This window comes from Scyliorhinus canicula, chromosome 8 (genome assembly GCF_902713615.1).
Source record: "Scyliorhinus canicula chromosome 8, sScyCan1.1, whole genome shotgun sequence".
NCBI lineage: Eukaryota > Metazoa > Chordata > Chondrichthyes > Carcharhiniformes > Scyliorhinidae > Scyliorhinus > Scyliorhinus canicula.
In genome coordinates, this window is record NC_052153.1 from 135,582,889 (window position 1) to 135,600,658 (window position 17,770).

Consider the following 17,770-nt stretch of genomic DNA (forward strand, 5'->3'; position numbering starts at 1 on the left):
GTCCGTAGGTTCCTCTGTCGTTGGAGTTGGAGGAGGACTCCTTTGCCTGTGGCTATATTTCCAACGGCTGTCTCTGGCCAACTGAGATTATGGATGATTCCGTCACCGCTCGGTAAACTAAGCTTTCCCCAAGTTGAGAACTTTCATTCCTGGTCTATCTTTTGTACATTTTAACCACGCTTCCAACTTTCTCTTTCAACTCCTTCCATTGGGCAGGAAATACAAAAGTCTGAGAACACGCAAAAACAGATTCTATCCCACTGTTACCAGACTCCTAAACTATCCTCTTATGGACTGACCTGATTAACACTACACCCCTGTATGCTTCACCCAATGCCGGTGTTTATGTAGTTACATTGTGTACCTTGTGTTGCCCTATTATGTATTTTCTTTTATTTTATTTTCATGTACTTAATGATCTGTGTTTTGTTACCTGTATGGCAGGTAACATGTGCTACTCGATTCAATTACAGAAAAGGCTTTCGGAAGAAGGCTCAAAGTCGTCCAGACGTTTTACATAAAAGTTTATTGAGTAACACAACTTAAATAACTGTGTGAGCTCTTACTTTTAAGAACTATACTAATAGAAAGGTTACAACTTTTCTATGCACTAAACTAGGCCTGACCACATTAGCAGCCCTGAGCTAAATCTCTGCCTTTGTTCTCCTCACTGTCTTCTCAGACAAAGAGCCCTTGAGGGCTGCTTGCTTCCCCTTTTATACCCGCCAGTGCTGCCCCCTAGAGGTCTTTCCATTTCCCATCAGCCCATTCTGTACATACCCATGTAAAGATCACTACATCCCCTTTTTCACTTTTTTTTATTATTTAGTTGCAGAGCTGTAACTACAGTGGAACAAACACAGTTGGTTTCATGCACAAATACAGAACAGAGAGCAATAATTGTATCAGTCCCATGTTTACAAGTTCAGACAGTTGGATGCACGTCTGATTCGGGTAGACTTCTTGAGTGGGCATGGAGACCCTGAGATTTTTACGTCCAGCTGGGCACCACCTGCTGGTGTCCCGGGATGTTGCATGATAGCGTCGTGCAGATCCAACGTCGGAAATACAGGTTGATGAGGCGGAACCTTTGATTGCGTTGAAACAGCATACCATCATCACACTTCACAACGTACGATCGTGGCGATGCTTGTCGGAACACCATTGCCATGTTAGACCACCCTTCACCAGGGTGTCGCAGTCTAACCATGTCGTTGATCACTGGCGGATGCAGCACTTTCGCATGTAGGTCATAGTGCTGCTTTTGTATGTGACGTTGTGACACAACTTGCCCAGCACTTGTGAGTGATCTGGATCGGTGAAGTGTAACACCGGTAGCGTTGTCCTCACGTCTCGATTGAAGAGCATTTGAGCCGGTGATAGCCCTGAGCTCAGTGGTGATGAACGATATGATAATAGAGCCAAATGTATGTCAGAATTCGAGTCAGTGGCCTTGCTGAGCAGTTGCTTAATAATGTGTACACCTTTCTCCACCCTGTTGTTCGATTGAGGAAAATGTGGACTCGATGTCACGTGTTTGAAGTTGTATTTTTTTTGAGAATTCCATCCACTCCCCGCTTGCAAAGCAAGGACCATGGTCGGACATACCGTTTGTGGAGTGCCATGCCTCGAAGGCTTCCTTGCAGGCTTTGATAACTGACGCCTATATGAGATCAGGGAGTTTCATTACTTCGGAAAGTTGGAGTAATAATCGATGAGAAGAACATAGTGTCGACCATGGAATGAAACAAGTCAATACCAACTTTGTCCCACGGTGACGTAGCCATCTCGTGTTGTCGGAGTGGCTCCTTGCATTGTGCCGGTCGATGTTTTTGACATGTCACATGTGAGCACCATGTTTGTTATGTCCTCGTTTATCCCAGGCCAGTACACGGATTGCCGTGCTCTTTTGCACCTCCCAACACCAAGGTGCCCCTCATGAATCCTGTGGAGCATGTCCGCCCGGAGCGCCAGTGGAATGACGATTCTGTCATTTTGCAGTACGATGCCATCCACCACAGACAGTTCAGTTTTGACGTTTTGGAACTGTGGTCACTGCCCTCTGGGCCAGCCATGCTGAAGGTTGTGCATAACCTGGAAGTGGGTCGCATCTTCTCGTGTTGCCTGACTAATTTGCTGCAGCCTCTCATCCGTTGCCAGGAGTGTGTCTCTGCACAACTGTGCATGAGCTTCTACATCGTTAATGGGTTGTGCTTGAGCTTCTACATCGTTAATGGATGCCGGAGGTGTACTGTTAGCATCAATGGCTCGGGACAAGGTGTCAGCGATTATTAGGTCCTTCCCTGGAGTGTAGACCAGCGTGAAGTCGTACGTCCTCAACATCATCTTACTGTGAAAAGCCCCTAGTTGCCACATTCCGGCACCTGTTCGGGGAGGCTGGTACGGGAATTGAACCGTGCTGCTGGCCTGCCATGTCTGCTTTCGAAGCCAGCGATTTAGCCCTGTGCTAAACCAGCCCCTGGATGATACACATAGTGGTGGAATTTTGTTATACCTGTGATCAATCCCCGGCACTCCTTCTCTATCTGTGCATACCTGTACTCTGTGGTGGTCATCGCTCTAGAAGGGTATGCCACTGGGACCCAGTCCAATTGGTAATTCTGTTGAAGTACCACCGCACCAATTCCATGTTGACTGGCATCGGTGGAGATCTTTGTGGGTTTTGTAGGGTCGAAGAATGCCAGCGTTGGAGCTGCCATCAATTGGTGCTTCAGATCCACCTACTCGTTTTGGTGGCATGGAGTCCAGTCAAACTCCGTGTCCTTCCTTATCACATTTCGTAATGCTGTTGTCCGTGCTGCTAGGTTCAATATGAACTTGCCTAGGAAGTTGATGAATCCAAGAAACCTGAGCACTGCTTTCTTGTCACGTGGCCACTGCATATTCTGAATTGCCACTATCTTCTCAGTGTCCGGCTTCACCCCGTGCTTTGAAATCCTGTCACCCAGGAAGGTCCGAGATGAAGGTGCACTTGGATTGGTTAAGCTTCAGCCCGAATTGGTGGATTCTTTGGCAGACTTGTTTTAACCGAGCAATGTGGCCTTCCTCTGTCGTTGACCATATTATGATGTCATCAACATAGACGCCGTCAATGCCCTCCGTCATCTGCTCCATAATTCTGTGAAAAATTTCGGATGCAGAGATAATCCCGAAAGGCATACGGTTATAGCAGTATCATCCAAACGGTGTTTTGAAGGAACACAACAGTCGGCTGGAATCATCGAGCTGCATCTGCCAGAAGCCTTGAGGCATCCAGTTTTGTGAATATGTGAGCCTTCGCCATTTCGCTCGTTATCTCCTCTTGCTTGGGGATTGGGCAGTGTTCCTGCAAATGTTTTTGTTCAAATCTTTGGGATATGAACAGTTTCTGAGTTCACCGGACGGCTTCTTGACACAAACACCAACGAGCTGACCCAGTCAGTCAGCTGTGTGACCTGATATGATACCTTGAGATTGGAGACGTTGGAGTTCTGCTTTTGGCTTGTCCCGCAATGGAGCTGGTATCCTCCTTGGTGCATGAATGACCGTTGTTGTATCGTCTTTGAGCAGGATTTTGTACTTGTAGGGTAATGTACCCATTCCGCAAAAGACGCCGGGATACTCACTGAGAAGCAGCTGGATGGCATCAGCCAGTCGTGATGAATCAATCGTGTTCATGAAAATCCTATATCAGCTGCAAATCTTTACAGGCTTGAGCACCGAACAGCGGCATTCTTTGTCATCCACAGTCTAAAAACGTAGTCCTTTCGTGACTTTCTTATTGACTACTTGTAGGTGGCATGATCCCCTCGAGGTGATCTGGTTTCCATTGTCGTCTGTTAACTTGCATGCAGTAAGTATCATCTCGTGTGTCCCTGGGATGGATGCGAGATCTTTGCTTGTCATCAAGTTCGCGGATGCTCCCATGTCAAGCTTGAACGTAATTGGGGAGTTGTTCTCTTGCACCATGGCACTCCAAATTTGCTTGTGGAGTCAATGGTATGCACGTATTGAGGCTGTGTGGTCAGCTTGTGCAGTTCCTCTGTGGCATTTATGATTCCATATGTTCTCCCAGGAGTGGAAATCTTTGTGTTGAAAAATTTTCTTCGAGTGTCTGAGTGTCCATTGCATCTACTGTGCGAACCTTGAAGTTTCCATGTCTTTGTGTTGGAGGGTAATATTTTGCTGTGGACTGACATTGGGAGCCAAAATTATTCATTTTGGTGCATTTTGGACATCTTTTCCCTAGTGCAGAACATTTCCCTTTTTAAGTAGGCGTTGCCACAACGGTAACACGTCATGACGTTCGTGACGTCACGCGTCGGCAGCGATCGCGCATGCGCGGCTCGCTCTTCTGGCTGGGTTCGGAACTTTGCATACTGTGCACGTGCAGATATGCAGGAATAGGTACCGGCAGCCGGAAAAGAATGCCTGTGAGTAGAGGCCGCCATTTTAACGTCTTCCACCTCGTGGAGGAGTTTCTCTGATTTTTTTTTCTGGAAACTTTAGGTACTGCTGTTTTTTCTGTTCTTCTGTAAGCATTTTGCTATGGTAGTTTTTAAAGTTAAATCATTTTGCTGCATTAATGATTCCCTTAAATTTTCATCTGAGAGACCATAGATTAATTGATCCCTGATGATGGAGTCTGTTACATCAGCACAGTTACAAACTTGTGCTAGCAATCGGAGATCTGTGACAAAATTAGAGATAGTCTCCCCATTTTGTTGGAATCTGTTACGCAGGTCAAAGTGTTCCATGATTTCATTTGACTGTGATTTACAGTGTTCATCAAATATTACAATTATCACTTGAAAGCTATTTTTATCTTCTTTGTCTCCATACGTAAAAGAGTTATAAATGTCTACAGCTTGCCGGCCTACCGTCGACAGTAATATCCCAATCTTTCTCTTGTTGGGGTCTGCATTTAAGGCAGTAGCTGCCATGTATATTTGAAGCTGCTGTTTATACATTTTCCAGTTACTATTTAAATTACCGGTAGTTTTTAGCAGCTCTGGAAGTGACGTGTGGTCCATCACCTTCGGTTGGTTATCTGGAATCCAAATGCTGTGAAGTCTTCCACAGTCGAGTGGCCAGTCCATTACTTTTTTCTTCATGTTTTGGTTCTTTCTGGTCTCTAACCTAATCTATCTAGTACTGTTTGATTTAATGCCAACCTGGTGCCATGTTTTGTTACCTGTATGGCAAGTAATGTGTGCTACTCAATTCAGTTACAGCAAAGGCTTTCGGAAGATGGCTCTAAGTCGTCCAGAAGTTTTACATAAAGCATAAAGTTTATTGAGTAACACAACTTAAATAACTGTGAGCTCTTACTTTAAGAACTGTACTAGTCGAAAGGTTACAACCAGGCCTGACCACACTAGCAGCCCTGAGCTAAATCTCTGCCTTTGTTCTCCTCACCTTCTTCTCAACCAAAGAGCCCTTGAGGGCTGCTTGCTTCCCCTTTTATACCCGCCAGTGCTGCCCCCTAGTGGTCTTTCCTTGTCCCATCAGCCCCTTCTGTACATACCCATGTAAAGATCGCTACAAATTGTTGAGCTGCTCGCAGAAACATAATTTTCACTGGACACATGACAATAAACAAAATCCAAGCCAATCCACTTCACCTAACTGAATTATGACCACTTCCATCTACCCAGGTTCATTCCCCAAAACCAAGTCCAGAACTGCCCCTGTCTTGTTGAACTTGCTATATACTGTACTGGCTTAAAAAAATGTTATCCTGAAAAAGGTTAGATGGGGTTATGGGGATAGGGTGGAGGTGTGGGCATAGGTGGGGTGCTCTTTCCAAGGGCTGGTGCAGACTCTATGGGCTGAATGGCCTCCTTCTGCACTGTAAATATTTTAAGAATTATGCTCCTGTGTCTTTCAGACTAGTTACTATTCAGGTAGTTGTAATTCCCTGCCTATTACTGCTCTATTGTTTTTGCACTTCTCGTTTTTCTTCTGACTCTGTGGGCGTTCAAAGTGCAATCCCAGTGGTGTGATTGTCCCTTTTTTTTATTGTTCTTCAGTTCATTCCATTAAATCCTTCTCGCATGTTATTCCTCCTCATAGATATAATTGTTTCTGTAATCAATATTATAACCCCTCCACCTCTCTATCTCATCTGAACACCCTGTAAGCACGAATATTACGCTGCCATTACTGCCCTTTTTCAGCCATGTCTCCATAATAGCTGTGTTATTCTACTCCAAAGTGTCGATTTGTGCTCTCAGCTCATTTGCCTTGCATTGAACCATGCAGCACAGTCATATTCCTTTTGATGTTTATTTTCTACCCTTCATTTCCTCTGCATTACAATCACACTTTTACTCATTTTCAACTTTACTCCTTTCCCTTCTGAATCTCATCCTCGGATTCCCTTTCCCTAACCAAGTTAGTTTAAAACCTTCCCAACAGCGCAAGTGCTTGCGAGGATATGGTCCCGGCCCTTTTTCAGGTGCAACACATTAACCTGCACCTCTCCAGATGTGGTCGCAATGCTTCAAATCTCTTTTTTAAAATGTTTTTATTGGTTTTCACATTTTATATTTCACACTTCAGCTACATGTTGCATACCTGCACAAGAAAGCAAAACAGGAAAATACAACAAGGGAACAAATTGAATTTATAAGACTAGAACAAAGAAAACTAAGATGAAAGGGAAGACGAAGGCAATCCAAAATCCTCACATATATTTACAGGCCCTTGTCTCCCTTCCGTTGCGGCCGCGGTCCCACTTTCGCCGGTCTATCTTTGTTATACTCCCCAGTGCGGCCCGAGTGCTTACAGGCGCGCCTTTACCGTTTACGCTCGGGGCCCATCCCCTGCGATATTGTCCCTTGCTTCTCTCCCCTACTTTGTTTATGCTCCCTCCCCTTTGTCCCTTAGCTTGTTTGTTGTGGCTACGAACAGATCCTGAACAAGTTGGTGAACGGCTTTGGCTTCCATGTCCTGTGGAAGCCCTCTTCCGGCCCCCGGATGGAACATTTTATTTTCTCCAGCCTGAGAAATTCCGCCAGGTCAGACAGCCGTCTGCAGCTTTGGGTGGTGCTCCCAGTCACCAGCCAAGCAGGATTCTCCGGCAGGCGATTAGGGAGGTGAAGGCTAGCGCACTGACCCTGTCCCCATAAAGAGTTCTGGCTGTCCTGAAACTCTGAAGACTGCCACTTTTAGACTCTGCTCCACCCTCACCCCAAAACCTTGAACATTGCCTCAAAGGAGGTCATACAGAACCCGACAAATCTGGGGCAGGTCCAGAACACGTGGGTGTGGTTGACCGGACCTCCCTGGCACCGTTTGCATTTGTCCTCCACCTCTGGAAATAACCTGCTCATTCGGGTTTGGTTAGGTGTGCTCTGTGCACCACCTTTAGCTGCGTTAGGCTCAGCCAAGCCCATGTGGAGGTGGAGTTTGAAGCACTGCTTTGATGCAAAGATTGATGCAGAGACCTCCACCCTACTTCTATGCCTAGTTCATCCTCTTTTTTTCCCTTGTCTCATTGAGGTAGAGGGGGGGAGGGTAACTCCTCCACCAGTCCCCTGTACAAGTCCCCTCCGTTCTCCCTCCCTAGTCACCTACGTCCAACAGTTCCTCAACTAGCAAATGTCCTGGTATCTGAGTACGCCATTGTTTCCTCTTTCTGTCTCCCCTCTGGATACCTCTCCACCCTTCGCCGTTGTGAGGGTGATTGCCAGAGCAAACAGCAGCAGAGACATTGGGCATCCCTGACTCCTGCCTCTGTGCAGCTGGATATATTTAGAGCTGATGGTGTTAGTCCGTAGGCTCGCCATGGGAGCACTGTACAGTAGTTTCACCCAAGAGGTGAACCCTGGCCTGAAAAAACGTTCCAATACCTCTGAGGTACTTCCACTTGTCTCTTTCGAAGGCCTTTACTGCGTCCAAGGAGATGATAATTTCTGTGTTCTGTCCCTGGAGAAGGTCATTATCACGTTCAGCAGGCGCCCGATGTTTGATGTTAGTTGCCCTGCCCTTGACCAAGCCCGTCTGGCCCATGCAACTACCTCCGGCACGCTGCTTCTCAGGACATCTAGCCAGGGCTTTTGCGTCTACATTGAGTAGTGAGATATGCCGATAGGACTTGCACTCAGTTGGGTCTTTGTCCTTTTTGGGTATCAGCGATATTGAGGTTTGCATTAGTATTGGTGGCAGGAAGCCTCACACCAGTTAGTCTGCGAACATCTCCCCCAATTTTGGAGCCAGTGCTGTCGCACATTTTATGTAGAAGTCTGCCAGGAACTCATCTGGCCCCAGCACCTTCCCCACCTGCATAGAGTTGATACTCTCCATTACTTCTTCCAGTTCTGATGGCGCATCGAGGCCCCATCTCTTGTCTTCCCCCACGACTGGCATGTCCAATCCGTCAAGGATCTGCTTCATCCCGAGATGCCCTGTTCGCAAAAGGTTACCTCTGTGGTGGAGCTGGTGCACTGCTTTTCATGTGGAGAGCAGGTCAAAGTCCGTTTGTAGTTTTTCCTCTCAGCCAGCAGCTCCACAGTTGGGCTGTGGAGTACTGGCAGGCCACCTCCAGTATGGAGTTAGCCAGTTCATAGAATCATAGAATTTACAGTGCAGACGGAGGCTATTCAACCTATTGAGACTGCACCAGCCCTTGGAAAGAGCCTACTTAAGCCCATGCCTCCACCCTATCCCCATAATCCAATAACCCCACCTAACCTTTTAGGCACTTCAGCCAATCCACCTAATTGAGTTTGTGGGAGGAAACCGGAGCACCCGGAGGAAACCCACGGAGACATGGGGAGAAAGTGCAAACTCCACACAATCCACCCAAAGCTGGAATTACAAACAGGGTCCCTGGAGCTGTGAGGCAGCAGTGCTAATCACTGTGCCACCAAGCCACCCCAGTTGTTGCCTAGCCACCCTCTCTTTCCGATCTTTGTAAGCGATAATTTCCCCTCCACCTCCCAGAATGTGGAAGGCGAGACCTCCCTGTTGGTAACGTACCCTGCTATGGCCTGTGATATCCATCGGCAAGGAGGGCCGTGTCCAGCCTCCACGGGGGGGGGGGGGGGGGGGGGGGGGCTCAGTCTCCGACCTCCAATGTGCGGTTGTAGATTTATGATTACGGAATACTCTGCTCCTACTAGCGCTGGAAGCACTGTTTTCCCCACCACAGAGAAGTTGATTCTGGTGTAGACCCTGTGTACCTGGGAGAAGAAGGAGAACTCCTTCCCAGGGTGTGTGTTCCTCCATGGGCCCTCTGCATCCATCTGTTCCATGAACACACCCAGTTACTTAACGGTGTTTGATTTTTTTTTTCTCCCCCCCCCCCCCCCCCCCCCCCCCAACAATTTGGGGTTCAATCTGTCTATCCGTGACTCCTGTACGCAATTAGTTTTCTCTCTTTCCCCCCACCCCCCATGATGAGTCAGTATGTGTCAATGTCAAGGTTTTCTGCCATGGCTGTCTTTCACAGATTCTGCATCGTCCCAGTTGTACACGTTTACAAGGACCACTGGTGCTCCTTCCAGGGCACCACTAACCATGACTTACCATTCCCCTTGGTCCATAGCTGTCCTTGTCCCATAGCATGATTGGTCTCACCCAGCCCTTTCTTCCACAGTCGGTCCTTCTCCTTCAGGTGGGTCTCCTGAAGGAAGACTTTTGGCTTTCATACTTCTCTGGTGTGCGAAGACTCTGAATCTTTTCACTAGACCTTAACATTCCAGATGTCTATTCTTATCGAGGGTTTCTGTCCCTGCCCCCTCCCCCCACCTCCTGTGGGATTAACTATACTTGCCTTGTGGATGCGCCCCTGAACTCCGGGATTTCTCTTTGTTAGGGGGCCAACCAAAATGTCTGTGGTCACCATACTCACCATGAGTCCGGGCCCCTGTGCTGCGGGGTTTCCCTTTAATTCAAGATGGCCACCATCTATGTGTATGCCACATATGGATGTGCCCCTGCAGTTCAGGGTTTCCCTTTGTTTGGGGGCCTTCCACAGTGGCTGTTTGCGGTGCCTTTTTGGTCCTTGCTGACATGTGCAATCTGTCATAGCCAGACTAGCCCCCCATGCCATGTCCCTCTGCTTTCCTCCGGGTCTGTCAGTACAAATTCGTAATAGTGACCCGTTGGCTGTTCCCCGGCCTTGGGCTTTGGCCGGAGTAACCTGTGGGCTCTGTCCACTTCTGGAGGCTTGGGGAAGCTTTCCCTTCCAGCCAGTTTGCCTAGCATCTAGGCCACGTAGTCTGCAGGGTTCCTGCCCTCTGTTCCCCCTGGTAGGTACACAATGCAGAGGTTCTGGCGTTGTGACCGATTTTCTTGGTCCTCGACCTTGCCCCTTAGTGTCCTTTGCGTCGCGACCAACCTTGCCAATTCTGTCTCTAGCGAGGCGATCTGATCGCTCTGGTTGGTCGCGGCATTCTCCAGCTCCTTGATGTCGCTTCCTGTATTCCCAGCACTGCTTGCTGGGTGCCCAACGCCTCCTCGACCACCACCTTCACCGTTGCCATCATTTCCATCCTAATGGCATCCTTGAGCTCTTGGAATTTCTGCTTTAGGAACTCTCTCCATTTGTTCTCCCAGCTCTTACTGCCTTTGCCGTCTCTTCAGCCCATAGAATTGCTGCTGCTAGGCAAGTCTTGATGGCGTTGGAGGAGGTTGAGGGTTTTCCCCCGCATTTAGCGGGCTATTTTGAGTTGAAAGTGCCTAAATACGTGGTTCAAGGGAGAGAGCCACCTTTCGTGTGCCTGCTTAGCACATCCCCAGCACCAGATGTCTGCCAATGCCTTCCCTCCTGTACCATCTCTCCAGCTACATATTCATCAGCTGTATCTTCCGATTTCTAGCAGTCACCAGCATATCGCTGAGGTCCTGCTTTTCAATCTCCCAGCTCACTAAACTCTACAGAAATCAACCTTTCTGTCTGTGTCATTAGTGCTGATTTTGAACCATGTCCTCTAACTGTTCACCCACTCTCCTCATTGTCTGATCACCACTCAATGGCATTCATCCCTGCCACAAGGGAGGCAACACAAATCCTGGCGTCATGGCTGCAGCCACAAAAACACCCTTCTCTATCAAGTCCCCGACCACTCTCTCTCACGCTCCCTCCTCCTCTCTGTGGAACCGAGCCAATTACAGTGCTGTGGACATGGGTCTGGCTGCATTCCCCAGAGGAACAATCACACTTCTCACCAGCATTCAGAACTAAATACCAGTTGGACAGTGGGATACACTTGGGATCCCTGCCTTTTTTTGACTTTTCCTTCTGACTGTCACTCGTTCCCTCTCTGCACATGTTAGGCTCTGTGGTGACCACCTCCAGAAACGTGCAATCCACAAAGATCTGACTCTCATAGATGCCCGGTAGTGACTTCAGCCGCTGCCTACGCTCCACAACCTGGAACTTGAGCTGGTAACACTCCCTGTATATGTGATTGCCCAAACTACAAGGAGAAACCAGGAATTCTTGCATGGAGCAGGATGGATGACCCAGCTTCTGATACCTATTGTCTGTGGTGCCATGTGAAGAGTCACTACCTAGGCAATGTGCCAGAGAGTAACCAATGGGGTTGGAACTGTATACCAGCAAGAGTCTATGCCTGAAAGGGGGGTGCAGCGAAAAATAGAACAAATCATAAATAAGGCCGACAACAAGAATGATGTACTGTATGTTCTACTAAATTCCTCCTGGATGTAGTAGGATGGTAGATTTGTACCACCTTGCCCTAGCAGTTGATTGAATCAAGTGCAATTCATTTCAGATAATGACACACAACTATATTTTCATTTCAGCTCCACCTAGCTATGCAGAAATTGTGTCTGAGCAGCAGCGACGAAATAACTTTGCCACCACAGCAGTGCGGGATGAATTAGAAAGAGTGTTTGAGGGACCATTGTTTGCCTACATCCAGGAATTTAGGTACCAGCCGCCACCTGTGTATTCAGAGGTAAGGGTCTTTTAGTTTATTTACAACAATCTGGAATATGGAGACCTCATTAATTGTAACTTGAGTATAGAGTATGTATTATTGAAGATCTTCTGTAAAACATATGACAGTCGATGTTCCTCAATTCTGAGCTGAACCTACCCACAAACCAGATGTGATGCATTAGAAATACCAAAAGACCTGCCCTGACTGATGCCTGGAGCCTGAGTTTCATGTCAAAGATGTTTTACGAACCATTTAGGAAAATGCCTCATTGTCACAATGGTGGATGACAGCTCCCAGAATGCACCAGTATCAGCAGGTACTTCACCTTATCAATAGCAAGACCTAGAATGTGGCTGGTTGTGTTATCGCCTTTACGCAATACAATACAGAGAGGTGGGGTAATGCCTCCTGAAAGAAAGCAGACCACAGGAGAGATCAACTAGTAATTGCTAGTTTCTACTTCTCAAAAGGATTTACTAGATCAGTGGACATTTAGATTTAGGCAGCTATCACTACAACTAAATCCAGAACATCAGGGCATGTAATCTTTTAAACCTGTGCCAAAATAGACCCCAAGAACGCCAATTTTCAGTGCAAAAGATTAGAGAAACTTGCTGTAGGTGATTTGTGCCATTTTTTACACTCTCCAAATTTAGAATCATGCAGCACAGAAGAAGGCCTTTCTGATCATTGCACCTGTGCCAGCTCTTGGAAAGAGTTAACTTATTAGTCCCTTTTCGCATAGCCCAGGAAATGTTCCTTTTTTTTTTTGGATCATCTTCCTTCATGCATTCCGGCTACATAAAAATATTTCCCCCTATCTCAACTCTTGACCTTTTTAGCTAATTATTTTTTTTAGGGGTTGATTTAGCACAGTGGGCTAAATCGCTGGCTTTTAAAGAAGACCCAGGCAGGCCAGCAGCGCGGGTTCAATTCCCGTATCAGCCTCCCCGAACAGGCACCGGAATGTGGCGACTAGGGGCTTTTCACAGTAACTTCACTTGAAGCCTACTCGTGACAATAAGGGATTTTCATTTTTCATTTCATTTTGTTTCATTCAGTGGCCCCAGTATTTATGGGAACAATGCACATGAGGCCGGAACAATCAAAGAACCTGCCAAGGCTGAGGGCAAGGACTTCATTAACACTCCCAATTCTTGCCGGGCTCTAGCCAAACTGGCAGCAGAAGGTGGCTCTCCTATGGGTGGTCAGGGGTGCCTGGACAGGAAAGATCTGGGGAGAAGACAGCGAATTCCTTCCGGAGTTTGGGCAGAATATTTCTGCCCCTTCTTTCTCACGCACAATGCTGGAGAAGCACTGATCTTGGAGGGGCAGCTCCCATTTACTATGAGTTTTCTGACCTCCTGGGTAGCCCATTCAGGAACTGTCAGTTTTAAATTGAACATCCAATTATGCTGCGGGAGCTTATTTTTTAATGTTAATTAAGTATCCCATCATTCTACAATGGACCCTGCAGTCGCACTGATATCAACTGGCATGGGGAAGGAAACATGTGGTGTTGTCGTCATGTACATTTTCACTTTTTAAATGATGCAGTATTAATATCAAGGCCCAAGCCCCTATATAGTAATAATAATCGCTTCTTGTCACAAGTAGGCTTCAATGAAATTACTGTGAAAAATGTGTATATTTATAAAGCCAAGATCCTGTATGCTGCCTTATCAATTTTCGTCCTGCCAATCTTCAAATATATCATCACCTAGGTTCCTGCACCCCTTTTAAGATTGTATTATTTTAGCTTAAAATCTTCTCATTATTGTATCACTTCACACTTTTTCTGCATTCAGTTTCATGTGCCATGTGGTAAACCATTTTAGCAGCCAATCTCCGCTCTCCTGAATTCTGCTTCTGTGCTCATTTATTATGTTTCCAATCTTTGTATCATGTTCAAACTTCTGAAATTAGGCCTTTCATAACCAAGTCCGGGTCTTTCATTTCTTCTATTTTGTTGCACCTATTCAGCGAGACTTCTCCGACAACTGTCCGCTGCTCATTAACAAAGCTGCCTCCTCTGTTCTAAATGGCGATCCATTAAAATACTGCACATTTTTATTAGCTTTTGTCTTTGCTTTAAGCTTTCGTTTGTTTTAATTTTTCCTGCAGTGGACCTTTTTGGATGCGTTTGTATCACACCAGAATGAGTTGCACAATTGCATCTCCTTAAGAGATTTGCAGTTTATGTGCTAGATTCTCCTGCCCTGCCCACCACAAGAAAGCCAGGGGTGAGACTCCGACAATAGAAAAATCCATTGACCCCTGGCAGAATTCTCTGGGTGAACCCGGCTGGAGAATAAATCCCAACCAATGTGTAAAATGCCTGGTTGGATGGCCTCAAACATTTAATTTCCATGCATTCAAAGACTATGGAATACAATCCTCAGTGTTCTTTGGCTCTATTTGTACTGATTTCTAGTGATTTTAAATTTCAGGCGTATGTTAATACAACTCGCATTTTGGTAGCATCAAATTTTGATATGAATCATTAGTTAAATTTTTTAAGAAATTGCAGGCCTGGAATCTTTAGAAGCAGGAAACAGCCATTGGTCTCCACCATTAGTCTATCCTTGCCAATCCCATCCATTTACCTTTTTACACGGATACTTGTTTCTTCTTGTTGCTGCATTGACATTCCTGGTTTTCTCCCTCCTCCCCTGACACACTGACTCATGGCTGGCATCACCTGGTTAAGACATGGGCCAGAAGTCAAATTAGATCTCCGCATCACTCGATAGCAAATGGTGGGGGTAGCAAAAGCGAGTCAGCAAGTAATTCCCAGCATATGCTTGCAGGGCCCTTTGCTGCATATGCTACCTAATTGTTGTTGAATTGCGGGTTGTTGTGCGCTGGGGACTTGTCCATTTACCTATTTATTCTTTGAATGCCTTTTCATTTTGCAGATTGACCCTAATCCAGATCAGGCAAATCAGAACCGGGAAATAAACCCATGCTGTTCTTCCCGCTGATGGGGGTTTGTGTGGCTATCGAGCCCATTCTTTCAGAATGGTTTTAAAATGCATCGCTGCACTGTTGAGGACAGAAGACTCGACGCTAAAGAGAAAAGTTCTGTGATGTTTTTTAACAGTGGACAGACAGAGACAACTTTGTGCTAATGAAACCGAAATCTGTGGCCTCGACAGAAAGCTGCTGAAAATGCCAGAGGAAATCCTAACACTTTCAAGTGGCACATCCAAGAAGCAGCTGAAGTGGACAGTGGCCGCAGTTTCATGACATTCACACCATTCTCCTGGGGTTCAACCTTAAAATGGAAATTTGCACATATTATTCAGTGCTTGTGTTGCGCTTCATATTCCATTCAGTCTTGAAGATGGCTGTTTAATTTTACTTCTGGTTGTGGTGAATTGCAGGCTGCAGACTTCAGGTTATTGATTTTTCTTTTCATCTGGGGTCTGCACAGTTCAAAGATCAAGCCAGCAGCGTACAAAACTGACAATGCACTGATGTTATGTAGCCTGGACTGTACCTGCTTTGCACGTGCTCAGTATTGTCGTCTCAGACAGGCCTTGCAACACCAACCTACTGTGGCTTCTTTTAAAACATCAAATGCCTTCAAGCCAATATTTGTTCTTTTGCAGCCTATTGTAGTAGAATAGCAACTGATCAAAAAAACCTGGAATGAGGTTTCGGAGAAGATTCTAGGTTCATTTTCTATTGTTGGGAGGCTATGTATTTTCTTGTTACTCCTATTTGTTGCATTTCTACAATATACAGAGTAGTTTTGTGTTTCAGACTGCCTAAAACACTCAAATCTCAGGTGAATTTGTCACTTGCCAAATTGTTGGTATATTCTTTTTTTTTTAATGTGTTTTGATTAAATTGCACTGTTTTAAAGCAAGGGACACTTCCAAAATATGGATAGATTTTGAATTCCTTTCTCTCTCCCCACAACGATACCATCGCCACATTTGACCATAATATTTATTCTCACAATGAAGCATTACTTTTTTATCCACTACGTTTTGTGACCCTGTCCCCGGTGAATTGGGCCAAGATTTGGTCAACCTATTTCCACACAAAAAATGGAGCAATTCTAGATAATCTACAAAAGTCTGAAGAACCTAAACACTTTGTTTAGTATTGGATGCTACAGGTTTCACCAAGGTTGAAACTTGTAGAACCAGTAATGGGCATTTCTGTTGCAAACAAAAGTCAAACTCTTCCAGTCCGATCAACTGTAGGATTGAGTACAAGTGGTCTTATTCCATGTGTGGCCTTTTTGTAAAGAAAACAAATTCAACTGAAATGTGCTATTCTGTATTGACACAAGTGCAGCACAAACATGGAATAGATATGTAGAGGGGTTTGACTGGGTACTCTGCTGTGTATTGTTCTGCTGCATTGTGGAGGGAGGGCTTTGAGGTTCACAGCATTTTACGAGTGCCCCTGATTGACAAATTTATTTTGAGGGGTAGTTGGCATTATAGGGCATTTGATGTTTCCATTTGGGCAACCCTCATTTCTTTTTTTTTTCAAAATTAGGGATCAACAATAGTTTATGTCTACAGCAGGTATGAAACCTGATTCCATATGAAAAAAATTACAAAATTTTCAAAGGGATTGGTCAATATTATTCTGCACCCCTTCATTGGCTAAAGAGGGCTGGTCATCATTACTGACGATGCACAGTTTTTTCTTTGCTTTCCAGATCTTGAGTGCAGTTATTTGAATGGAATTCTCGATGCTTCAGGTATAGATGCATTTGCTGAAACTGAGTTGGTGCGAGAATGTGTTTTTTTAATTTCTTCAATATTGATCGATCCCTAATGTAAGAAAAAAGGACTTTGTAGTCCAATATTCAATTTAGTTTCCTGATTTAAAAATTAGGAATAAATATTTTGAAAAATCCAAAATGTTCTAGAAACCAAGTGCAATATTTAATGTTTTTTGTAAGGTTTATTCCTTGACTGTGTACAGACTTTTTTTTAAGTTTTGTGCTGTAATTATCTTTGTAGATTTTGTTAAGGAGATAAAGTTCCATGTCCTGTATGGTTTAATTTTTGTTTAGTTGTTCGTGTAAAATAAAAATGTTTTGCTATTGAATTTTTGCGCTTAGTATTTACCTTATTTCATGCCTCTGAAAACACAGTAATATAAAGCTGCCCGGTGCTTATGGCTCAGGCCAGGGAGATTCCAAATTTGTTTCTTGCCAGAGAATCAGCAAGAACTCTACAATTGGCTCCAGAGCCATCAAGGAAGTGAAAAGAAAAATGAATCCAGGCAATTGCTATCTGGCACCCCCTGCTGGAAGCTGGGTGTGTGTGAATGCCTGGTGTAGGACGGAGCTCAGTTGTGTGATGCTCCTAGATACATCACTTCCCAATACCGTCAAGGGTTCACAATTAAAACTGAACACAAGGCTGATGAATCACAGGTCTACCAATGATAGGAAATTTACCTTGGTTATAATCAATCTCTGAAGTGTGGAATTTGGGGAAGAAGGACAGATCCATGCAGCCAATTGTGGGGGTGGGAGGGGAATGGATTGAAAACTTTTGAGTGTTTGGTTGTGATGATAATGGATTATCTACATACAATCCAGAAAGGCTAGAAGACCTGTCTTGACTCGTGTTCAATCTAAATTCAATGCAGCTGTTCTTGGTTTTACAATGGGGCAAGCTAAGGCAAACAATACTGACCTATTTTCTGTAAGGAAACAAAAAACAACCTGTGCAACTGGGTTAGAACTAGTGAATTTAATACCTAATTTAATAGCTTTCTTTATTCTGAAAACCGACCCCAGAATTTTTTACGTTTTTAGTTTGTTGAAATTCGAACCAAAAGTGAAATATTCCTTTTCAAATTTCATTTTTAAG

At 45.2% G+C, this 17,770-nt stretch overlaps 1 protein-coding gene across 3 annotated transcripts in view; it reads left to right on the forward strand.

The window, feature by feature from the left end:
- Positions 1-16,997, forward strand: part of LOC119970518 (arrestin domain-containing protein 3) — a 31,679-nt gene extending 14,682 nt beyond the window's left edge. For all 3 annotated transcript variants that reach the window (XM_038805275.1, XM_038805277.1, XM_038805276.1), the window contains 2 exons: positions 11,779-11,933; positions 14,837-16,997. In XM_038805275.1, coding sequence (XP_038661203.1) covers positions 11,779-11,933; positions 14,837-14,902 — 221 coding nt within the window. In that variant the 3' untranslated portion in view covers positions 14,903-16,997. The remainder of the gene's footprint in view (positions 1-11,778; positions 11,934-14,836) is intronic.
- The last annotated feature ends 773 nt before the right edge of the window (positions 16,998-17,770 follow it).